The 25,660-nt window shown below is 47.1% G+C and overlaps 1 protein-coding gene across 1 annotated transcript in view; it reads right to left on the bottom strand.

Annotated features, from left to right (window-relative positions):
• SYT6 (synaptotagmin 6) overlaps positions 1-25,660 on the bottom strand; it is a 591,815-nt gene that overhangs the window by 45,289 nt on the left and 520,866 nt on the right. Inside the window, exon 5 of the mRNA XM_044288510.1 lies at positions 20,079-20,199. Coding sequence (XP_044144445.1) covers positions 20,079-20,199 — 121 coding nt within the window. The remainder of the gene's footprint in view (positions 1-20,078; positions 20,200-25,660) is intronic.

Here is a 25,660-nt window from a genome sequence, read left to right as displayed (position 1 = left end):
GGGTTCTGCACTGTATTTTACTTACACTGAACAGATCTATGCTTTCAGCACAGATCTGTTCAGCACCATGGACAGCAGGACGCCTGAGCAGGCGTCCTGTTGCCATGGGAACCTTCCCCGTCTGCCACAACTTCGCAGATGGGGAAGGGTGAGGACGGGGCTTCGGGGGGCTGTCTGGGGGCTCTCTCCCTCTCCCATCGGGGGGCTGCAAAGGCACAGCAACCCCCCGATCGGAGAGGGAGGGAGCTCCTTCTTACTGTTAACTCTTTCCATACAGCGGTCCGTACGGACCGCTGTATGGAAAGGGTTAAACGGCTGACATCGCATCAACGATGTCAGCCGTTTATACCAAGGTGCCAGCAATGTGCTGGCACCCTGGTATACCCACTGTACACCAACGATTACGCAATAGGAGGCGGGCGGGGGATCGCGATCCCGCCTGCCGCACCGCCCGCCTCCCGCAACGCCCCCACCGCCTGTGACACCCCCCCTGCACCACCCGCCGCCATCAAATCGTGCAGGGGTGCAGGGGGAAGGTGAAATCTTGATTTTAGGCACTCTGAAGTTTCTGATCAGAAACTGCAAAAAGCACAGCAAACCGCAGGTCTGAATTGACCTGCGGTTTGCTGCGATCGCCGACACGGGGTTGTTACGGGATGCCGGCTGAATGATTTCAGCCGAAATCCCGTTCCGATTAACCCCCGCGGCGCCGGAATTCAGATTTTAAGTCAGGACGTACCGGTACGTCCTCGGTCCTTAAGGACTCGGGAAATAGGGCGTACCGGTACGTCCTCGGTCCTTAAGGGGTTAATAATAAAAAAACGATTTTAGCATATGTTACTGCTGCAGCAGCATTATGCATAAAGCAATCTTTAGTTTCTTCACTTACCACTGTTTTCCTTGAGTTTTCCCGTTAGTTACGGCTGTTTTGAATCCTACATTATAAGGATCCTCTCAAGATGGCTCCTCTGCCAGTTCTCTGAGGCCAAAACTGCATTCCCTCAGGTCACATACAAACTTGCTGTAGCCAGCAGCTTCCTGCCAGCCAATCAGATTGGATTACTGAGAGACACACCTCCTCACTATGAAGCCTAATGCATGCATGCAGTGTGAAGGACTGCCTCTCTGTCTTCCTAGCCAGAGACAGACAAGCCATAGCAACAGTCTTTTAAGGGAGCAGTGGAAAGGGACAGGAGACATTAATGAAAGCTGTTATTATAAGGCAATTACAGATCTTTTGACAATCATTGACAGACTAACTCAAGTATACATGCCTGGCTCTAATAAACTAGCAAATGAAAAAAAATATGACAGTTATCCTTTAAAGGGTTGTATGTGGTAAGAAAAACATGGGTGTAACTGGTATTACAACTTAAAGAGACACTACCATTGAAATATTTTTAATACATTACTAACAGCCAATATGTGAATATGCTATGTCATTTTTTATTTTATTTTTTGCAAACAAAACAAAACAGTTGGAGGGTTTTATGGGTGTAATTTTTTGAAGCCCTGCCCTGGCTCTTAACATGCTCCCTTGTTTGAACCACGGCAAATAGCCTCCCTTGACTTTCTCAGTCAGACCAAAGACTGGAGACGTGGAGCCTAGATCTCACGGCCACATGACCCCTGTGGGGGCTGAAATGGAAGAGGAGGAGGAGGGGGAGGGGGACATTGGAACATAGGCAATGTGTAGCCAAATGGGTGGTTTTTCTACTCAGCTTACAGGACAGGAAGAGTAGGAGCAGCCAGAGGAGCTACAGGGCGATGAGGAAGACGAGACAGAGGACCCGGACACACTGTGGCAGTATGTGGCACAATGCATGCACCAATGGCACAATGTATACTCACTTGCTTGCGTAGTGACAGCCGAATTGTCACCATTCAGCAGAGGGATCACTTCTGGCTCTCCACCTTGTTGGACCCTCACTACCGGTCCAGAATGGGGGCCTTTTTTACACCCACTGACAGGGAGGACAAACTGAACTACTACAGAGACATCCTATATAGTCAGTTGGCCGCTGCCTATCTGCGCCATCATCCATCCTCTCACAGTGCCCTCCACAGATATCCCCATAAGTGCCCTCCACAGATATCCCCATAAGTGCCCTCCACAGATATCCCCATAAGTGCCCTCCACAGATATCCCCATAAGTGCCCTCCACAGATATCCCCATAAGTGCCCTCCACAGATATCCCCATAACAGTGCCCTCCACAGATATCCCCATAAGTGCCCTCCACAGATATCCCCATAAGTGCCCTCCACAGATATCCCCATAACAATCCCTCCACAGATATCCCCATAACAGAACCCTTCACAGATCCCCCATAAGTGCCTTCTAGTAAAGTATCAGTGCGGAGGGAGGAGTCGGGGACACTGGCGGTGGGGTCGGTGCAGTGCCCGGCGCTGTGAACACACCAGGGGGCAGCTCCTACCTTCTGGGAGTTCTGCTGCAGGACATTTTGCTCCACGGTCATGGCCCAGTTCCTCCCCGCGCTTCTTATTCTGCTGCTGCTGAGATCCGGAGCACGGGGGAGTGGCTGCGGAGTGAGTGGCCGTCAAGGCAGCGGGGCGAGCACATGGGCCATGCACTGCGGGGGGTCCATGGGCCGGGAAGACGAGCCCCAACAGCACCGCAACTGCTGCTACACAACGACACCACCCGAATCTTCTGAGCGTCGGCTGCTTCACCACTCCCACTCCTCACATGGCCTGCTGGAATGTCCACCAGGGGGCATCCGAACTAGAGCGCCGATCCCTGCCCTGCTGCTTCTGTGCTGCCGGTGTGTGGCATGCAGACTCGGCGCCGCGCTGGCAGCTTGAGCTTAACATCTCTCCCTGAGCTCCCTCAGTCATGCGCCTCCTGCCCCGCCTGCCTGCTTCATTCATAAAGTGGGAGAAGCAGGCAGACGGGGCAGGAGGCGCATGACGGAGATGTTTCTGAAACTCATTGCACTGACTGCTGGGTGCTGGCAGCAGCTTGAGTGGCGCAATATGGCTGAGCGGGGCCACAATAATTGCTGCGTGGCCGCCCATCCCCGCAGCTTAGTTAGAGGGAACACTGACTGCAGGGGCCAGGGGAGTCCACAGGCGGCCCGGCCCCCTGGAGTGTCGGGCCCGGTCACAACTGCGACCCCTGCGACCCCTGTGTGTACGCCACTGGCTGCTGCCAACTCCAGACTCTGTCATTGTGCCATTCTGTGGCCTCCTCCTGATGCTGCTGCTGTTGCCGCCACCTGGACACTCTGTCATTGGGCCCCTATGTGCTCTCCTCATGCTGCTTCCACCTCATCAATATGTAATAGGTCCACTCTGTGCACTTCTCATGCTGTTCCCACCCTCCCCACTTCATGACTGGGCCACTATTTTGCCTTTTGGCCTGGCTGACATCAAGATTTATTTGACCTTTCTTTTGATCTGTCATAAGGAAGGAAAAATGAGACACACAACGGATCTTGTCTGTGTAGCAGCTGTATGGCCTATATGGTCCCATCAGAATTGGCTTATGATTTGGTAGCCAAAAGCAGGAGTAGGTACAAAACACAGAAGACATGCAAATATTCCATTCACGTGTCATCTCTGTTTTAGATCCACTCCTGTTTTTTGTTTTTGGCATTAGCATTAGCAATACTGATGGATTATTGAGAAAATGTTGACCGAGTGAAGGCATATGCTCCACAGACAGGATCTGTTTTTTGTGGGTTATTGTTCTAATGGATCACATCCACACATTTGCTATCCTGTGTAGGATGTCCATTGTCGTACTTGTGGTCTGCTGCAGGCATCCTCCATTGTATGCATTTTTTGAGGATTGCCATTAGCAGCGGGATCCTCAAAAAATGAGGATGCCCCCCCTGTATAGATGCACCACTGCATATGGGGTTGAGCACTTCCTGCTTTTTAATACCACGCCAATCTGTAGTTTGTATATTGAATTTTTTGGAGGTATAGAAACTCCTAGTCTGAATGTGCCTTTATTTCCATCCACAGGCAGCATTCTGGTGCACATGTGAGGCTTGGGCTATATATCAGCCAGTCTTGGGTGGGGCTCAGAGTTCTCTCCTTCCTCCTATTGTATGCATGGTCACATGCTGGAGGTTACTGGTAGTGTTGAGCATGAATATTCGCATAGCGAATATTAATTGCAAATATCGCAACTTCGATGATTTGGAAATATTGCGAATATAGTGCTATATATTCGTTATATCGAATATTCGTAATTTTCTCAATCTGAACACATGATTCCTTCCTGCCTAAAATGCTTGTGGGCCAATGACTCATTGGCCCACAAGCAAGAAGCAGGGAGGAATCAAGAGTTTAGATGGTGAAAAATGACGAATATTCTAAAAAACTAATATATAGCACTATATCACATATATTCGTTTTATAGAATATTCATTTTTTTCCCCAAATTAGTACAGTTATTGCCCTTCGGCATACTCTTCCCCGACAAGTGTCCCTGTCACCATGGGAACGCCTGGTGGTTAGAATATACCAACGGATCTGAGTTTTCACGATCTAAATCAGATCCGATGGTATAGTCTAACCCCCAGGCGTTCCCATGGTGATGGGGACGCTTGAAGTTAGAATATACCGCCAGGGCGCTCTGATCCGCGCAATTAACCCCTCAGATGCGGGTTAATTGCACGGATCACAGCGCCCTGTGCGCCCTCCCCACCACCTTCCCAGTATTAAAATAATTGGTGGCCAGTGCGGGGGAGGGGAAGTTAGGGCGCACTGGCCACCAATTATTTTAATACTGGGGAGGGGGGTTAGGGTGCACTGGCCACCAATTATTTTAATACTGGGGAGGGGGGGCGCACTGGCCACCAATTATTTTAATACTGGGGAGGTGGGGGGGAGGGCGCACAGGGCGCTGTGATCCATGCAATTAACCCGCACCTGATGTATACAAATGTGCAGCACTCCACATTCTACCATGGAACTGTATGGTGAATGGACGCCTCTGTACGACATCAGTCTAAAGCATCTGTTAACGCATAAATTTTTGGTATGCATTCAATGGATGGCAAAAATAGGATGGTAACCCAGCCCTAGTATCAGAATAAGCACCAGTACAAATCTGAGCACCGTGGCGGTGAGAGGAGGCTGTCATGTACTGACAGAGCGCTAACTAGTCCTGGTGGTAAGGGATGAGGACTGTGTTTCCCAAGGATCATTTTCTACTGGGAAATACAGGGCACAGTATAATACACTAGAATCTGTATAATATAAAGATATTATCCCTACCCTCGAATGATAATACAATTAGGTGATCATTTATTATATAGAAATACGTCTATGTTAGGCGTATTTCTGACACAGAATCTAAAGATACTCGTTGGACTTTCGGCCCCTTTACGCACCTAGGCTGCAAAAAAGTGTCACACATATGGTATCGCCATACTCAGAAGAAGTAGGGCAATGTGTTTTGGGGTGTATTTTTTACATATACCCATGCTGGGTGAGAGAAATATATCTGTAAATTGACAACTTTGTATAACATTTTTTTTAAAGTTGTCATTTACAGAGATATTTCTCACACACAGTATGGGTATATGTAAAAATACACCCCAAAACACATTGCCCTACTTCTCCTGAGTACGGCGATACCACATGTACGACACTTTTTTGCAGCCTAGGTGCACAAAGGGGCCCAAATTCCAATGAGTACCTTTAGGATTTCACAGGGCATTTTTACGCATTTTATATTCCAAACTACTTCTCACGCTTTAGGGCCCCTAAAATTCCAGGGCAGTATAAATACCCCACAAATGACCCCATTTTGGAAAGAAGACACCCCAAGGTATTCCATGAGGGGCATGGTGAGTTCATAGATTTTTTATTTTTTTTGGCACAAGTTAGCGGAAAATGATTATATTTTATTTTTCTTACAAAGTCTCATATTCCACTAACTTGTGACAAAAAAATAAAATTTTACATGAACTCGCCATGCCCCTCACGGAATACCTTGGGGTGTCTTCTTTCCAAAATGTGGTCACTTGTGGAGTATTTATACTGCCCTGGCATTTTAGGGGCCCTAAAGCGTGAGAAGAAGTCTGGAATCCAAATGTCTAAAAATGCCCTCCTAAAAGGTACTCATTGGAATTTGGGCCCCTTTGCGCACCGAGGCTGCAAAAAAGTGTCACACATGTGGTATTGCCGTACTCAGGAGAAGTAGGGCAATGTGTTTTGGGGTATTTTTACACTGTGTGTGAGAAATATCTCTGTAAATGACAACTTAAAAAAAAATATTATACAAAGTTGTCAATTTACAGAGATATTTCTCTCACCCAGCATGGGTATATGTAAAAATACACCCCAAAACACATTGCCCTACTTCTCCTACATACGGCGATACCACATGTGTGACACTTTTGCAGCTAATATGTGCAAAGGGGCCCAAATTCCAATGAGTTCCAATTTCTGGCCGCAGACAGGAAGAAGGACGAGGCATTTCTATAAGGTAGACTATGACAAGGGGAGGGGGCGTAACCATTTGCCGGGCTGTGAGAGGTTATTTGAGCATCAGTTATTTGAGCATCAGGAGGCATTCTTGGGCACTGCAGGGGGGCGTCACTGGGCACTGGAGAGTGAAAAAAACCGCCCCTCTGGTCACCTTGGAGCCTCATTAGCATAACATAAAAAGCGCTTTTATATCAAAACTACAAAACGAAATAAGGTAAAAAGAAGACTCCTGGAAATAAGGTACTTTAGTGAACATAGCGATGGTGCCAGCTTAAAATGGTAAAAGCAGGTGACAGATTCCCTTTAATATAAAAACTAGGGTTTCATGTAGGATAAATTATAGTAGAAGTTTAAAGGGTCACTAACTTCTCAAAATACTTTTTATATGTCATAGAATCGTGGGGATCGTGGTGCTGAGACCCCCACTGATCGCTAGAATGAGGAGAATGAAGCGAGCACCCAGTGTTCTCTCCTCACTGCTGAAGATGGAATCAAGACAGCTCTATAGACTTTCATGGATCCCGCCTCATTGCGGATCCGCATAACACTGATGGCGTCCGCGTGCGTTGCGCAATTTGCGGAACGGCATGGACAGCCATTGATAGAACTGCCTATTCTTGTCCGCAAAATGGACAAGAATAGGACAGGTTATATTTTTTTATGGACCATGGAACGGAGCAACGGATGCGGACAGCACAAGGAGTGCTGTCCGCATTTTTTGCGGCCCTATTAAAGTTAATGGGACCAAAACATCGGTCGTGTGCATGAGGCCTATGGATGTGCTTTTTTCCCCTTGTTCTAGGGATTGGTGTAGGTTTCGACACACACAACCTTTAGATATTTCTCTATGACATATTCAAAGTTTTTTGAAACGTTAGTGATCCTTTAAATACTCCTATAACAGAAATATTCTGTATTTGAAGAACATCCTGTGTCTAATATATGTGATTTTTTTTTTACATGCTGTGGGCTTCACTGTTTTAACATGAGTAAGTACTGCGCTACTAGGACCTTACTCCTCAACTACATGACTATAGAGTAATAATTCTTTGCTTCTTCTTTGTGGAAGAGTAAAATCAGAATGGATGTGATGGAAACTTATACTGCCTGATAGGAACATGAAGGAAGAAAGGGAGAAACATACTGTAGGAAACATGCTTATACAGGGTGGCCCATGGAAAAAGTAGCCTGCCTCCAATATTTCCAAATCAAACTGCCTAATAGTAAATCTATCTTAGGTGTCCATAGTAACCAATCAGAGCTCAGCTTTCATTTTTTCAGAGCCCTGTAGGAACTAAAAGCTGAGTTCTGATTGGTTGATATGGGCAACTAAGACTGATGTATTATTCAGTTTGATAACAGTGGCCTACTGTGTTAGAAACATGGTGTTCTCCCTGAAACAGCAAATAGGTACTGTGGAAGGCTATGTGCGAAGCAGATCGATTAAGAAAACGCAAGAGACCTAGTACCCACTAACAAAACCACCAGCTAAACGTTGTTTTCAGAGTCTGGTTTGGAAATGGCATCAAACCGGCTCTGTTGCAAACATGAAGAAACCGAGGCCTCCATCAATCAGGACAGTTGAAGTTATGCATGAAATTCAGCAGCGGATTGCAAGTAGCCCTCAAAAAATCATCTTGAAGTTGGTGTATCACAAACAACATGTCAACAAGTGCTGACATCTCTGAACCTGAAACCGTACTGAATAACATGTGCAGGAACTGAAAGAGTCTGACAAAGCTAAACACGTAAATTACTGGACTTGGCTGCTCACTATGATTGCTAACAGACATTTGGACCCATTTCTGTACTTCATGACGGACAAAGCTTGGTTTAATTTTTCAGGCCACGTAAATTCCCAGAATACGAGATACTGGTCTGCTAAAAAGATCCCCATTTGACTCACGAAACACCACTTCACGGCCAGAGAATTTTGGTGTGCAATGTCAGGAACACGAATACTGGTAACTATTTTCTTCAAATCAACTGTGAATACCACAATTTACCTGGGCATCTCTGAACAGTTTTACAACATAGTAACATAGTTTATAAAAAGACATTTGTCCATCCAGTTCGTCCTGTCAAAATTTCTTCGCGACTCAAATCAGGCAATCAGAATAACTCCCTGGATCAATGACTCATCTCTAGTAGCTATAGCCTGTAATATTATTACGCTCCAGAAATACATCCAGGCCCCTCTTGAATTCCTTTATTGTACTCACCATCACCACCTCCTCAGGCAGAGAGTTCCATAGTCTCACTGCTCTTAACGTAAAGAATCCTCTTCTATGTTTGTGTACAAACCTTCTTTCCTCCAGACGCAGAGGGTGTCCCCTCGTCACAGTCCTGGGGATACTGTCCCCTGATATATTTATACATAGTTATTAGATCTCCCCTCAGTCATCTTCTTTCTAAAGTGAATAACCCCAATTTTGATAATCTTTCAGGGTACTGTAGTCCATTCATTCCAGTTATTACTTTTGTTGCCCTCCTCTGAACCCTTTCCAGCTCTGCTATGTCTTCCTTGTTCACAGGAGTCCAGATCTGTACACAGTGCTCCATGTGTGGTCTGACTAATGATTTTTAGAGTGGTAGTACTATGTTCTCATCACGGGCATATATACCCCTTTTGATGCAACCCATTATCTTATTGTCCCTGGCAGCAGCTGCCTAACGCTGGTTTCTACAGCTTAGTTTGCTGTTCACCAAAATTCCTAGGTCTTTTTGCATGTCATTGTCACCCAGTGTTTTACCATTTAGTATGTACGGGTGACTTGCATTATTACTTCCCATGTGCATAACCTTACATTTGTCAGTGTTATACCTCATCTGCCACTTATCTGCCTAAGCCTCCAATCTATCCAGATCCATTTGTAGCAGTATATTGTCCTCTTCCGTGTCAATTACTTTACACAGTTTAGTGTCATCTGCAAAAATTGATATTTTACTGTGCAAGACTTCTACAAGATCATTAATACATATATTAAAGATAATAGGGCCCAATACAGACCCCTGAGGTACTCCACTAGTGACAGTGATCCAATCTAAGTGTGTACCAATAATAACCACCCTCTGTTTTCTATCACTGGGCCAGTTACTTATCCACATACGGACATTTTATCCCTGTCCAAGCATTGTGATTTTATATACTAACCTTTTATGCGGCACAGTGTCAAATGCTTTGGAGAAGTCCAGATATATGACATCCATTGATTTGCAGCTGTCAAGTCTAGAACTTACCTCTTCATAGAAACGTATTAAATTTGTTTGACATTACTGATCCCTCATTAAGCCATGCTGATATGGCGTTATTTGCTTATTTTCATTGAGGCACTCCAAGATGGCATCTCTTAGAAAACCTTCAGTTTACCCGCGACAGATGTTAAACTTACCCGCCTATAGTTTCTGGGCTCTGTTTTTGGACCCTTTTTGAATATTGGAACCACATTTGCTATGCGCCAATCCTGTGGAACACTCCCTGTCAGTATAGAATTCTTAATTGTGGTCGTGGCAACCAGGGGAGCGTCCCTGCCCTACCTAACTACCCTGTCCCTCAGCGGTTAGAGTTGTGCCGCAACCGCGCCGTAGTGGGGACGCCTGAAAGAGGGCATCCCTTCTGGGGGTAGTAAACAGGAAGGGAGGGTGGGTGGGGAACGCTGAACGACGTACACGGTGGGAGGGGCGCAAGCCGTTGAAGTAGGCCGGCCAGCCCCTCCCACAAATCCAGGCCAATGAATCGGCCTTTCACTTGTGGTCGTGGCAACCAGGGGAGCGTCCCTGCCCTACCTAACTACCCTGTCCCTCAGCGGTTAGAGTTGTGCCGCAACCGCGCCGTAGTGGGGACGCCTGAAAGAGGGCAAAAAGACACACTGGTTAGCAGGAATAATTTATTACAATAAACTCACAAAACCAAACTTTGAAAAGCCATAGACATCTCAGTACTGGGATGAGGTACATATCGGCTAAAACACGCGGAGCGCCAACGCCCTAACTTCTGGATGACATGTGCTGGCACCTGATTCTTAGAGGCCGCGGACGCGGCACCTATACGAAATGAGTGTCCTGAGATTGTGGCTGGATCGCCGCCCAGACTGGCCACTAAGGAGCGGACATGGGACACGAACTGATGCGTAGTGAGTGGCATCACTCCGAACGGCAGTAAAGGACTATCCGGCCCGTGCCCAGATAACGCAGACTGCAGCTGACGGAGGACTGCAACGGGGCACCACTGATGAGCCGTGGGGAAGAAAGACACCGGAACTGGGGGACCTGTCTGAGAGGTTTTGGACGTCCTGAGTAGTAGCACGAAACCCTCGGTGCACTGAACCAGCTGACTGACCGTGAGAAACCTGTCACTACCAGGAGAACAGGTGAACTCCCCCGGTCTTAAGAAACCATAGAAGGCTAAATAAATAGCGGACTTGAGCACCAGGCTAGGCGAGGCCCCGAAAGGGCTCCTATCCAGGACGTCGGACAAGTTACGGAAAAGGAGCCCGGTGACAGCTTGTCTGCGCACTTGGCCTCCAGATCCACATCTGCCCAGACCCCTCAGTGCAGCTTTGACGGCATGTATGGAGAAAACCGAAGCCCGTTCGGGATGACTGACCGAAAGGAAATGCTGCACCCCCGACAAGTATGTCTTGACTGTGGTATGGGATAGCCTAAGCTCTGCGTGGCAGTAGCCAATGAAAGAAAGGATGTATTCCACGAAACTGGACTCCCCCTGAGGACACTCCTGCTGAAACCTACAAAACACCCTCCACCCGGTGTTATAAGCCCTGGTTGTGTTTGCTGACAGGGACTTGGCTATTAAGGCGTGGGCCGTCTCTAGGTGTCTGGTCACATTAGTACTAATGACTCGTGGGGAGGGATGGCAGCACCCACGACATCTGCCTCTGGCATGACCTGAAAGAAAAGGGAGAAATTAGCCCTAGATAAGGCGTCAGCAGCCACGTTTTGTGAGCCTGGTACATGCGTGCTACAGACACGGAAATGATAATGAAGGGAGAGTTGCACTAAACGTCTCAAGAGACACATGACATGCAAGGATTTAGACAACCCACTATTCAAAATGTCAACCAGCGCGGCGTTATCAGTAACAAACAAGACCGAGCGGTTGACCCAGCTACTGCCCCACACATGGGCGGCTACCACGATGGGGTACAGTTCGAACAGCGCTGAGGTATGAAGGAACCCTGGGATCTGTCTGACCTCAGCCGGCCATTCGTCTGCGACCCAGTGGGTGCCAAAAATAGCAGAAAACCCTGAACTAGCAGCCGCATCAGAAAACACTACCGGGGATTGGCTGGTCAACTCAGGGATAAACAAAGACACCCCATTCCATTGGCAGAGAAAGTGGTCCCACATGTGAAGGTCTGCCAAGGCCTGACTGTCCAGACGCACTGGGCTGTCCTGTTCCGGAGCCGTGGCGAGAAGCACCAGCAACCGGGAGATGAAAGACCTGCCCTGCGGGATAATGCGCATGGCAAAATTCAGCATGCCCAGTAGCGACTGTAAGTCCGCCTTGGAGACCACCGTCGTGACTGAGAACCTGTGGATGACTTCCCTAACCCTGGCCAACTTGTCTGACGGCAACCTGGCTAACATGCCCTGCGAGTCAAGCTCAATGCCCAGGAAGGTGATGACTGTGGACGGGCCTTCGACTTTCTTGGGGGAGACTGGTACACCTAGCTGAGAGAAACACCTAAGTAACTTCCCCAAGCCTAGGGGAGCTGCCCCTGGCCTTTCAATCAGCAGGAAGTCATCGAGATAATGAATGACGAACTCGCAACGGACTTTTTGTTCTAATATCCAATGAAGGGCCTGAGCCAGCTGATCAAAGAGCCAGGGGCTGCTCTTGGAACCGAAGGTGAGCTTGGTGGAGAAATAATATTGGTCTCTCCACTTAATGCCGTGCCACTGCCAGAGCGCTGGCATAATGGGTAGTAACTTAAAGGCGTCTGAAATATCAGCCTTGGACAACATAGCACCGGGCCCTAACTGTAAGATAATGGCGATGGCCTGATCGATGGAAGAATACCTCATGCCCACTTCCTCAGAAGGGATGAGGGAGTTAAGACTAGGGACGCGGGAACCATGTGGGGCTGATAGGTCAATAATGAGTCTCTCCTTCTTACTGAATTTACCCGTGACTACCCCCACAGGACTGACTCTCCATCGCTGAAAGGGGGGCACCTTGAAAGGACCAATCAAGAAACCCTTAACCAGCTCAGACTCGATTAATTTGTCAACGGACTCGGGGTACCTGTCGGCAGACTGGAGATTCCTGCACTCATACGTGAACTCAGGTGTGGTGATCAACCCCGTATGAAAGCCCTTGCAGAATCCAGCAACTAGAAACTGCACGAACCCTGGATTATGATGTCCCTGTAAAAGCTCTAATAAACAATCGGTGATGACCACGCTCATGTAGGCTTTAACTGATTTTAATGAGCATGCAGTTCTGGGGTGGGCCCTAAAGCAATTGGTACAGATATGAAGAAGACGGCATTGACCAAAATTACAAGACCCGAAATTAAAATTATTACAAATCTGGGACCTACCCAACTGCACGATGGGCCGGCCTAACTTGTCGACTGAGCTGGGAGGCCTGAACACATCGAGAGGCCCGGCCGACGAGCCGGAAGGGAAAGACTGAGTACTGCTGGCTGATTTGTGGCACCACTCGGTAGAGTGGAAGATGGACTGACAGGCCGAACAGGAGGGAGCTTTAAGACCTGCGAAATGCCGGCAAAATAATTCAGTATCCAGGTTGGACCAATCTGTGACATAACCAAACTGAGTAAAAGCCGCTGCTGCTTTGGCCGAAAAGGAACAATGGTAGTCATAAAACGAAACCCCTCCATACTTATGACCCAACTCCGTCACACGAAAAAGGTAAAGATCAAGCTCCTCCCTCCTATCCGGCCTAGCCGAACATACAACATCTCTGAAAAGGCTAAAAGCCATTACAAATTCGGGAATGGTTAACTTGCGGTTAAGCCTGTGGTCGCGGCCTCGCAGTACCACCGAGACTTCCCCGCAAGCTATAACCTTGTTATCGGAGATATCCCTGGAAGCTATCAGTAAAGATGCAAGGTTAACATCCCTACCCTCTAGGATGTCTTTCCTGACGTTGGTCGGGACAAAATGAGAGGGCGCCACACTGGGAACAGCCAGGGCAGTACGGGTTTCCCCTAGGGCAGAGGTAGTGGCTACCGGAACCTCAGGGGGGGGAGCAGGAACGACCGAGTCGCGAGACTCCACTGACTCCAACCTCGCTTGTAAGGAAGTTACGGCTGCTGTAAGGCCGTTCAGCATGACGTGTAGCTGCTCAAGCGATGTTTGCACCGTGGACATGGGGAGTACGTCTTGACTGGAGGCCACAGAGTCTTTCCATAACCGATATAATTCCGCCTTCCTGGCGGCAGCCGGGAAGGGGACACCCTTCTTAGTTAGTTCCGACATGAGTCTAGGGATAGTCCAAGCTCTCAGAGACGGTAAACTGCCCCCTTCAGACACTCCTGCCACATTCTCCTCCACGGACGCCTCGACAATGTCCGATGCGTGCGACATCACAGCTGTGGAAACAGTAACGTAAGTGACCAGCGACACTGGATGACCGCCAGCACCAGAGACCAGCCCGGCCGTGTATCAAGGAGACCCGCCCCCGTGAGCTCCGCACAATAACACCAGAAGGACCGTGAGGAAGTGGACCGCAACCGACACCCGTAAGTACCGTGCAGAGAAAACATGACATACTTACCGGCTTGGAAACTACAGAAAGACCACCGCAGGGGAGTTAGAAAATAAGGAAACCTGAACGTGAGACAGAGCATGAGACACAACCCTGCTAGAATGGCCTCTACGCCCCCTACCCCCGTCTGTACCCCTACTACCTTACCGACAGGCCACAACCTCAGGACGTAAGTTAGACCGACTATGACCTAGAAACAAACGATAAGCATCAACTCTGGATGCACATGCAAAGCAGAACAACCAAGCGAAAAGTAAGACATGAAGACGTGGTAGAACCTGGAGAGCAGCCAGTAGGAGGAGGCCAGCGGACGGTTAACGCCCGTACCCCCTGGCCGACCTTGATGTAAACACGGATCCCTGCCTGTCTAAGCGGCACGGCGGCCCGTGCCAGACTTTAAGGCGAGTGAGGGGCGGGACCACCGCGCCACCCACGCCCCCCCCACGATGACCACGTGGGGAGCGCAAAACTCCCAGGCATCAAGGGACGGCGCGGGGGAACACTCTCTGCTCGGTGGCCTCCACCCCACACGAACGCCATTCGTGAGCCACGTGGGGAGCACGCGCTCCTCCCTGATAGAGAGCCCGGTGCGGGGGGGGGGCCCTTCGATCTCCATGGCCGACCCACCCGCCGGCCGGGCGCATCTATCACGTGGGGAGCAGCGCTGCACCCTGGCATGGACCGGTAAGGGGGGTGGCCCGGCAAACGTGGGCCCCGCCCCCACCGGTCGGTGAAATGTTGCCACGTGGGGGGCCGCACCGTTCCCTGGCAGAGCGCCCAGTGCGGGGGAGCCCCCCAAGCCTGAGGGACTGACCCTCCGCCGGCTGGGCACCCCACCACGTGGGGACACGGCGCAAACCCCCTGACATAGCCGGGCAGGGGGAGGCACTAACATCAAGCCCCGCCCCCCGCCGGGAAATAGCGTGCCACGAGGGGGGCAGCACTGCACCCAGGCAGAGTGCCCAGAGCGGGGGACCCCCATAGCCTAAGGGGCTGACCCTCCGCCGGCTGGGCGCTCTACCACGTGGGGACCCAGCGCAACCCCCAGACACAAGCCGAGCGGGGGGAGGCCCGAACATTCTGACTCCGCCCCCCGCCGGACGAACTAGCGTGTCACGTGGGAGGCCGCCCTGCTCCCAGCAGAACACACAGTGCGGGGGAGCCCCCCCCCTCTGCCTGAGGGGCTGACCCGCCGCCGGCTGTGTGCACTGCAGTGAGGGGAGCCGGCGCGGCCTCCTGACATGTAGCCGGAGCGGAGAGCTCCCCGGCGTGCGCCGCCCCCCGCTGCCAGCAAACTCACCGGCACCACGAGGGGGGGGGAGGAGAACCGCTGTACCAACGGCCGTGCACAGTCCGGAGCACGGAGTCCCCACTCACCAAGGGGACGACCGTGCTTACCGGACCCGAACGATGCTTACCGTCGCCTTGCAGGATCGTGCCAGGTACGTGCTCGAACGCTGAACGACGTACACGGTGGGAGGGGCGCAAGCCGTTGAAGTAGGCCGGCCAGCCCCTCCCACAAATCCAGGCCAATGAATCGGCCTTTCACATATCAGAAATAAGGGTCTGGCTATGACATTACTTAATTATCTTAGGATACGGGGGTGTGTGGACCGCGCCGACATCCTCCACCGTATGCAAAATATTTTTTGCTGGGGATAGTCGTTTGCTGCGGTCCACATGCGGTGGGGCTGCTCCCCCAATGAAAAACACGCTACAGTGTTAGGGGTTGAGCAGCTCCCCCAGATTTGCCACTATATTTCTGTGTTTTTGTCTTGTTTTATATGTAGTGTATGTGCCTTTACCTGGCATTTAAACACTCTCCTTTGCACCTGGTAGCCTCCATCACATGGTCTGATATGGGTGTGGCTCACAGTCTGGCTTTGTTCACATTGCACTAGTTGTCCTGCTAGGCGGTTGTGTGGAAGCTTGGCTGTGAGCTGGATTACATCACCTTCAGACCTTGTTCACACCATAGGTAGCGTAGTGGTAGGACCCCTTGCCATGCTGAGAGCCGTGAAGTGGTGCATGTGGGCTCCGATATCTTCCTGACAGGAATATATTGGCAAAAGTCTCAGCTTTTAATATCTGCATTTATGACTAGCCAGTATAGTCAGTGGCATATCCGTTTGGTGCATTTTTTACGGGGGTGTATGCCATCCGGTCCTGTCCGATTTTGTCTATTTTAATCTTTTTAAGACTCTGCTGTACTTCTTCCTGGGTCAGAATAGGGCACTTTTAATGGGGAATTTACTTGTATATTCTGCATATCATCTGACAGTGTATTTTCCTTAGTGTATACAGTGGAAAAAAAATTTTTTTTAAAGCTTTGCTTCTTCCTCATCGCTCTCTGCAACTCCCCCCTCATTACTCTGTAAAGGGCCGATACCTTCAGATTTATACTTTTTACAGATTTATACATTTATATAAATGAAGAACATTTTTTAGGGTTAGTTTTGCTCTCTTTAGCAATTAATCTCTAGGTCTCTAGTTTGGCTGCTTTTATTTGTTTTTTACATATTTGTTTTTTCTTTTTTCAGTGTTTCTTCGCTACCCTCCTGTTTTAGTGATTTAAATGCTTTATTTTTGTCATTTACTTCTTTCTTTACTCTTCTATTTATCCACAAGGTTTTATTCTTGTTCCTTAATCTTTTATTCCCATAAGGTATGTAGCTCTCACAATTAGATTTTAGGATGCTTTTAAAAATATCCCATTTTGTGGCTGTATTTTTATTTTTGCGGACTTCGTCCCAGTTAGTTAGGCCTTTGGCCTCTCTTAGTTGACTAAATTTCGCTTTTTTGAAGTTTGGTATTTTTGTTCCTCCCTGAAGAAACACTCTTTTAAATGACAATTGGAAGGTAATTACTTTATGGTCACTATTTCCCAGGTGTCCCCCAACCTGCACATCTGTCAGGTCTATTGGTTAACACGAAGTTCGGAATGGCTGTTCCTATAGTCGGGTCCTGAACCAGTTGGGAAAGACAATTGTCTTTGGTTATTGCCAAGAACCTGTTTCCTTTATGAGATCTACAGGTTTCACTTTCCCAGTCTATATCTTGGTAGTTGAAGTCCCCCATAATAACAACCTCATTATGATCTGCCGCCTCGTCTATCTCTTTTAGTAGTAGATTTTCTGTGGACTCTGGTATATTAGGTGGTTTATAATAATCTCCTATTAGTATTTTATTATTGTTTTTGCCTCCATGTATTTCTATCGACAGTGACTCCACATGTTCATGTCCCTCACTTATATCTTCTCAGACTGTGGGCTTTAGACAGGACTTTACCCCTCCCCCTCTCCGAATTTGGCGATCCTTTCTAAACAGACTGTAACCCTGTACATTAACTGCTCAGTCATAGCTATCATCCAGCCATGTCTCAGTTATTCCCACTATGTCATAGTCCTCCTCACACATCACTAATACCAGTTCCCCAGTTTTATTAGTCAGTCTTCTGGCATTAGTATACATACAATTAAGAGGTTTATGTATATTTTTTACCCTACACCTTTCCTTCAGAACTATTCTAGTCCTATCTGTGGGGAAATTTAAACCAGAAATTGTACACTAACAATCCACATTCCCTGGATGAACTCAAGAAAATATCACAAACACTATCCACAGCATCACTTTTGAAGAGCTGGGGACCACCTTTAGCATTTTTTGAGACTTGTGGGTAATTCACTTGCTTGTTCCTCTTGTCAGACTATTGCTGGAGGGGGGCTACTTCTTCGCGGTTCACCCTTGTATAACCACAAAGGCTTGCAATTTGAGAGAGAAGACTGTGAAACAAGACTGCTTATGTTTCACACAACCTTCCTAGATAGGAATTTGTAGACATTGACAGGTCTGAAGAAAAAAAAAATAGAACTTTAGTTGCAGTGATGTTTTATTGTACTCTGCCTTGGAAAGTACAGTTCTTCTGCTGTACGGGTATGGCAACCAACCTTTCTAATTGAAAGTCCACTGGCTATTAGCCCCAAATTGTTCATTGGTTCTCAGGCTTCCTTGTATAAAAACTCATATACAGTCAGGTCCATAAATATTGGGATATCAACACAATTCTAACATTTTTGGCTCTATACACCACCACAATGGATTTGAAATGAAACAAACAAGATGTGCTTTAACTGCAGACTGTCAGCTTTAATTTGAGGGTATTTACATCCAAATTAGGTGAACGGTGTAGGAATTACAACAGTTTACATATGTGCCTCCCACTTGTTAAGGGACCAAAAGTAATGGGACAATTGGCTTTTCAGCTGTTCCATGGCCAGGTGTGTGTTATTTACTCATTATCCCAATTACAATGAGCAGATAAAAGGTCCAGAGTTCAGTTTAAGTGTGCTATTTGCATTTAGAATCTGTTGCTGTCAACTCTCAACATGAGATCCAAAGAGCTGTCACTATCAGTGAAGCAAGCCATCATTAGGCTGAAAAAACATAACAAACCCATCAGAGAGATAGCAAAAACATTAGGCATAGCCAAAACAACTGTTTGGAACATTCTTAAAAAGAAGGAACGCATCGGTGAGTTCAGTAACACCAAAAGACCCGGAAGACCACGGAAAACAACTGTGGTGGATGACCAAAGAATTCCTTCCCTGGTGAAGAAAACACCCTTCACAACAGTTGGCCAGATGAAGAACACTCTCCAGGAGGTAGGCATATGTGTGTCAAAGTCAACAATCAAGAGAAGACTTCACCAGAGCGAATACAGAGGGTTCACCACAAGATGAAAACCATTGGTGAGCCTCAAAAACAGGAAGGCCAGATTTGAGTTTGCCAAACAACATCTAAAAAAGCCTTCACAGTTCTGGAACAACATCCTATGGACAGATGAGACCAAGATCAACTTGTACCAGAGTGATGGGAAGAGAAGAGTATGGAGAAAGAAAGGAACTGCTCATGATCCTAAGCATACCACCTCATCAGTGAAGCATGGTGGTGATAGTGTCATGGCGTGGGCATGTATGGCTGCCAATGGAACTGGTTCTCTTGTATTTATTGATGATGTGACTGCTGACAAAAGCAGCAGGATTAATTCTGAAGTGTTTTGGGCAATATTATCTGCTTATATTCAGCCAAATGCTTCAGAACTCATTGGATGGCACCTCACAGTACAGATGGACAATGACCCAAAGCATACTGCAAAAGCAACCAAAGAGTTTTTTAAGGGAAAGAAGTGGAATGTTATGCAATGGTCAAGTCAATCACCTGACCTGAATCCAATTGAGCATGCATTTCACTTGTTGAAGACAAAACTGAAGGGAAAATGCCCCAAGAACAAGCAGGAACTGAAGACAGTTGCAGTAGAGGCCTGGCAGAGCATCACAAGGGATGAAACTCAGCGTCTGGTGATGTCTATGCATTCCAGACTTCCGGCTGTAATTGACTGCAAAGGATTTGCAACCAAGTATTAAAAAGTGAAAGTGTGATTTATAATTATTATTCTGTCCCATTACTTTTGGTCCCTTAACAAGTGGGAAGCACATATGCAAACCGTTGTAATTCCTACACCGTTTACCTGATTTGGATGTAAATACCCTCAAATTAAAGCTGACAGTCTGCAGTTAAAGCACATCTTGTTCGTTTTATTTCAAATTCTTTGTGGTGGTGTATAGAGCCAAACATGTTAGAACTGTGTCGATATCCCAATATTTATGGACCTGATGTAGGAAAGATTGGACAGGGTGAGTGAAAAGGAAACTAGACTTTGGACTCTGCCAGCTCTTAAAATAGAAAATACATAGAGATTACCTTGAAATTTGATATGACAAAATATGCAAGTATACACATGATACAACATAATGCAAAATGTAATAAATACAGATAGCATCTAGTTTACATACCTGAATAACCAGTGATGTCCATTGCTTTTAAATTTCTACACTTTATCACTGTTAAGGTCAGGCGTCCTGCTGTAGGTAGATAACATAGGGAGAACATGATTTCTCCAAGGTCCACACTTTCCTTAAAAAAAAAAAAAAAAAAAAAATTCTAAGACAGAGTTGAAAATTGTAAAAAAAAAAGGCTGTATGACTATATTAGTTCTTGGCAAGTCAGTTGCAATAACATGGCTAAGACTTTTTTTTACTGATTCTGCAGTGTCTATCATTAAGACCTCCTAATGGAGAATTTGGGTGCATGCATTTTTGTGGATGCATCCATCACCTATAGCCGCCTATGTAAAAAAAAAACATATTTTGTATTATACTGTTTAACTGAATTCGTCTGTGTAAACTCGTGGAGTCTGCTGTGCTTTTCCAGAGTCAAAAATAACATTATTTTGGCTTCCCTTGATATAATAGTGCATCTCTCACTTTTACCAGTACCTATTTATAGCCCATAGACCCTAAAGAAGTTGGCCACCTTTTGGTGGGGTTTTGGCAAACATCCCTCCTGGCCAGACTGCAAAAGGGAAGCATACTTATCTGTACCCCATTGTTGGGTCACGACTCCTTTGCTCCACCGGCCTGAGCTGCCTTGTTCGAGTCCCCTGCTGCCAACATTCACTTTGATAATTGCTGTAGCTAATCACTGGCTGCAGCGGTGACCTGCTCCCCTTGTTCCCTTAGATCATTTGGTCACAAAATGCAAAGGGGGTAGATCAACACTGTGGCCAATCAATGACTGCAGCCATGTCAAAGAGAATGTTGACAGTGGGGGATCAAAGTGAAGGAGGGGGAGCGAAGGAACCAGGACCCAGCAGCGGTCTAGCAGGGGGTTTGCCAAAACATCACCAAAAGGTGGCCAATACCTTTAAAGGATTTTGTGTAATAAAGCTTCTTCAATGTATAAAATTCTAATACATTAAGCCCTTTAGTTGCGGTTTGTGAACAAAAACATTTTTATTTACTGTGCTAAATGTCTGACAGTGGTGCACAGCTTTTTAAATTGTGTCAGAGCTCTCTATAATAAATAGTGTCAGTCGGACATGATCAGGGAAGGTTTCCAGCCTTCAGATGAAGACAAGAACATTTATTAAAACAAATCCAGGTGGTACAATATTGGCAATGATACTCAGGTTAATAAATTGCCAGTGATAAGCAATTACAGTGTTGACTAACTATTAAAAATAAAAACAAAGAGGAAAAAAATGTTAACAGGTATGCCCACGTTTCATTATGGGCTATGCACAGTTGACTCATGAAGAAAGTCACGTGTCGTGAATTGGCTTAATTGGTATATAAGGTGTGCTATAGGCTGTCTGCACACATATCCCTTGTTGTCATGGGTTAAAGGGGAGATTTATCAGAATTGAAATAAAAGGTGATTATTGGTTTTCGGGCCAAGGGTGGCAGTATTTCTGAAACCGCGGTTTGTGAACTGTTTGTGTGCTGCTGTGGTGAAGAGTGTATCATCAGTGGACAAATGGCACCACGTGCCATTAATGTGAGAGATGAACGTCAACTATGAAGGTGTGTAAGGGTGGACAGACATCCTAAAGTGGAGCAGATCACCCTCAAGATAAACCAAGTGGCTGCCAGACATGTGTCTAAAACAACCTTTCAGCAAACCCCCTGAGAAGGAAAGGGAAAGCTCTGAAACAGACAGATGGTCACTGCACCTATGCTAACAAAGATACATCCCCAGAAAAAGCCTAAGTTTTTCAGAATTGGACCTCTGCTGATTAGCAAATGGTTGCTTTCTACTATGAGTCATGTTTTCTGCTTCAGCAAATAGATGGACATTGACTTGTCAGGCAAGAAACATCCAAGAACAAACACCCTGCCGCCATTGCTAGAAAAACACAATCTAGTGTTGGTGGCAGTGTTATTATCTGGGGAATATTTTTGTGGCTCTCTCTGTGCCCATTAATCCATATGGAAGACACTCTCAACTAATTTGGGTATTAGATTCATCCTTGCAGATCTACATACACTCATACATGCTGATTGTCTTCCCTGGGGCAGATGGGATCTTCTAGCAAGACACTGCAATATTGTTGGAAGAGCATGCCCAAGATTTCTAAGTATGGCCACTTAATTCCCCAGACTTGAACCCAACTGAGCATCTGCATAACCACCTCGATCATTGGGTTCACTTAATTGAACCCCCCCATGCACCCTCCATCAGCTGTGGAATGCACTGCAGTCAGCATGGCTCAGGATACCTGTGACAACCTACCAGGCCCCTATTAAGTCACTCCAGCCGATCTAGCAGCTGTTCTTGCTACACACAAGGCAATTTCTCTGGGTATTAGCTGGCAGTCATAATCATCAATTGTATATACACAGTAGATATAATATACCACCAAACTGTTGAGTGGACATGGTGGCTGTGACAGTGGGATACTTATGTAGCTGGTGGACTGACAGCTGGGGGGCAAGCAGCTCAGATGAGCTGTAAAATACATGTGTGTTATTATGGTGGCACCGCATAGACTGTGTGCCCAGTTAGCCTGTATTCTGAAGTGGCCAAGCCCTTTAAAGAGTTACTGTACTTTCACACAATTTTATTCCATGTAATAGAAAATGGTGTAATTAGCAAATGCCTCAATCACTTGATTAAACAAAATCTGTCTGCATCCACCTGTACAAAAAGCTGTTAAGTCATGGCCATGTACATCCGCCTAATTTGCAGTCCACTGCTTGTTGTCCGGCAACATCCATCCCTCACAGGAAATGAGGGCGTGTCAGAGCTAGCTGAGATTGTGAGCCTGATAACACAACTTTTGAATATTATAGGAGCCTCCTGTGTGTCTGTAAGTGTGATCTATTCTGCCATATCTGTTCTAGCAGCTCTGGAGATGAAACAAACATAGTGGGAGGTAAGGGAAAGTTTGTTGCAACAGTTTAGTGCTGGTATATTTAAAAAAAGGGATACGCCCACTGATTCTGCGTGAAATGCATCTAGCTGTGCAGCAGAAACGGGGAATAATATGGTTAAGAAAGACATTAGTGAAACCCAAGAAAGACCCATTTCACCCCCACTTCACAGTTATGTTTGTACAAAGGAGCACAGCCATTGTGCAATCTTTTTTTTTTTGTAAACTCAGGTATGCTTTAAGTCTCTCAAAACTGATGAGTGGGAGGGTTTCACAGCAAGTAGTCAAAGTGTAGAAGGTGCCGGGCCTCCTATTTTCTGTACACGATTTTGGGGGCAGCCTTCTCGCATGAGTTGCTGTTAACAGCATTCATAGATATGCATTACAATAGCCACATGGACCATAGAAACCTGCAGTCTGGAGATGACTCATTGACTTCTAAGAAGTGTTCTGGAAATGGTCTGCAATTTGTAAAAAAGGCCATTGTGCAGTAAGGGGGAGGAGGTGAGCTGTGAACCCACGTATTGTCGATGGAGTACCCTGTGTCATTTCTATAAAGGCCGACATAGTGAAGTCAAACGTCACTGCGCACTGGATTTCGTGCGAGATCTTCAATCAAGATGGTGGTGGCCGGCTCGTCGTAATCAAATGGATGAGCAATTGCGCCAGCCCCCATCATTAAACCCCTCAGACGCCGCTTTCATCGCTTATGATCACGGCATCTGAGAATAATAGTGAGGGCTTTCAGTGGTTAAAATATTGGAAAGAAAAAAATACTCACCTTATTGTCACGGCAGTGTTATGGTCTCAGTGTTGCCATGCATGCTGGTTGCCTGTGGCAATGTGTTGTTTGTTCAGCAACTTCAGCATATGTGTGAACTGCTCCTTATTCCCCTGGTCCTTCCCTGTTTGGTGCATGAGCGGTTAACTACTTGGCTGGGTGTGGTCACTTGGTGTTTATTTTGCCTGTGGCTTGTAGGCTGGAGTCAGTTGTACTCCAGCCTTTGTTTATGCTGGAGCTTTACTCCTTCTCGATGTCACCCTCCCTACCTATCCCCTTTATATGTTTAGTGTAGTTTTTGTTTGGATTGGTGTTATATGTCTGGTTGTTGTTACATGTCTGGTGGTGTTTGTTGTCCAGCATGTTTGCTAAACATTCCCCTGTCTATATGTTCCTTCAAAAGAGGGCCTCAGGGTTCCCCAGAGGGGGAACCACATGTCAGTGAGCAGGTCTGCCTGGGGCCGCCATGCATCCTGTCCACATGGGGGTCCAGGCAGTTTCTGGTTTGCTGGATTCAGTGTTTGTTGTTTTGTGCTGTGTCCTGTTGGGTGAACGTGTTCCAGTACTGTTGCATGGGGTCAAGTGGCTGTTGTTTGCAGTGGCAGGTAAGTGCGTGTTTCTGGGCTCTTACCTGCCGATCCAGTGGCTGTTCACTGCCTTTCCCTTCCTTGCATCTAGGTTGGTTGAGACTCCTGTTCGTCTGGGTCTTGGAAGAACAGGTCGTCTCACCCCTTCTCCTTTTCCAAGGATTATCAGGGTGACTCCAGGTCCGAGGTTCCTGAGTATGAGCCGTCCTACCATCTGGGTCTGCTCATATGGTTAGGAGTTAGGGCGAGGATTAGGGAAGCTCTAGGAGGTGACCTTATCCCAACTTCCAGGCCTAGTTGTTATCCTCGTTTTCCATTGGTGTTCGGTGGGAGTTTCCCCCCACTCCCCGCCGAGACAGTATGTCCCAATAGGTGGCCCTCAAGAACTGGGCAGATGAAACACCCAGGAAAGGAGCAAAGCTTTAGCACAAACAAAGGCTGGACTACAACTGACTCCAGCCTACAAGACAAAGGCAAAAAAAACACCAAGTGACCACACCCAGCCAAGTAGTTAACCCCTCACACACCAAACAGGGAAGGACCAGGGGAATAAAGAACAGTTCACACTCATGCTGAAAAAACAACACCAGCAAGCACGGCAATCGTGTCACGGTGAACAACACCGAGACTGTGACACTGCCGTGACACTTATCCACTTGAGTGTGAATAGGCCGCACCGGCCATCTGCGGTGCAGGGATTTCACGCGGGATCTTCAATCAAGATGGCTGTGGTATCCTATTCGCACTCAAATAGATGAGGTGAGTATAATTTTTTTTTCTATGCCATTTTAGGGCAAATTGATGGTCGGCACTGCTGTAGGTGTGGAATTTAATTTGGTGCTGCACTAGTCAAATGTGAGTAACAGTGGTGCTCAGCATGAAGACAAGTGGTATTTGCAGAAAGAAAGAAAAAAAGAATGCGGCACTCACCAAGAATACTCTTTGCAGCTTTAGTCACATAAAAAGATCAGCGTCATGCAGGTAAAGCACAGCTAGAAGGCAACAGCTGTTTCGCGCTTGTTGCGCTTTTTCTGCTATCCGCCTCAGGCACAGCCACCACTGCATTTACCCAGTGTGATGTTATGGAGATATAACGGCCCTGACCGTGCTTACTGGTCCACGTATGCGTACTCAGGTGCACCTTGCCACAGATGGCGTTGCACAGTGCACACCTGATTTTGTCCCCTACTTGGTTGTGAAGTGAAGGGATGGCTCGCCTGGAAAAGTAGTGGCGGCTGGGCACGGCGTACTGTGGGGCAGCCACCGCCATAAGGCCTTTAAAACTATCTGTCTCCA

The sequence above is a fragment of the Bufo gargarizans genome, chromosome 3, assembly GCF_014858855.1.
Source record: "Bufo gargarizans isolate SCDJY-AF-19 chromosome 3, ASM1485885v1, whole genome shotgun sequence".
In the NCBI taxonomy this organism is placed as follows: Eukaryota; Metazoa; Chordata; class Amphibia; order Anura; family Bufonidae; genus Bufo; species Bufo gargarizans.
The sequence above is the reverse complement of the archived record's forward strand: the minus strand, read 5'-3'. Positions and strand labels throughout refer to the sequence as shown.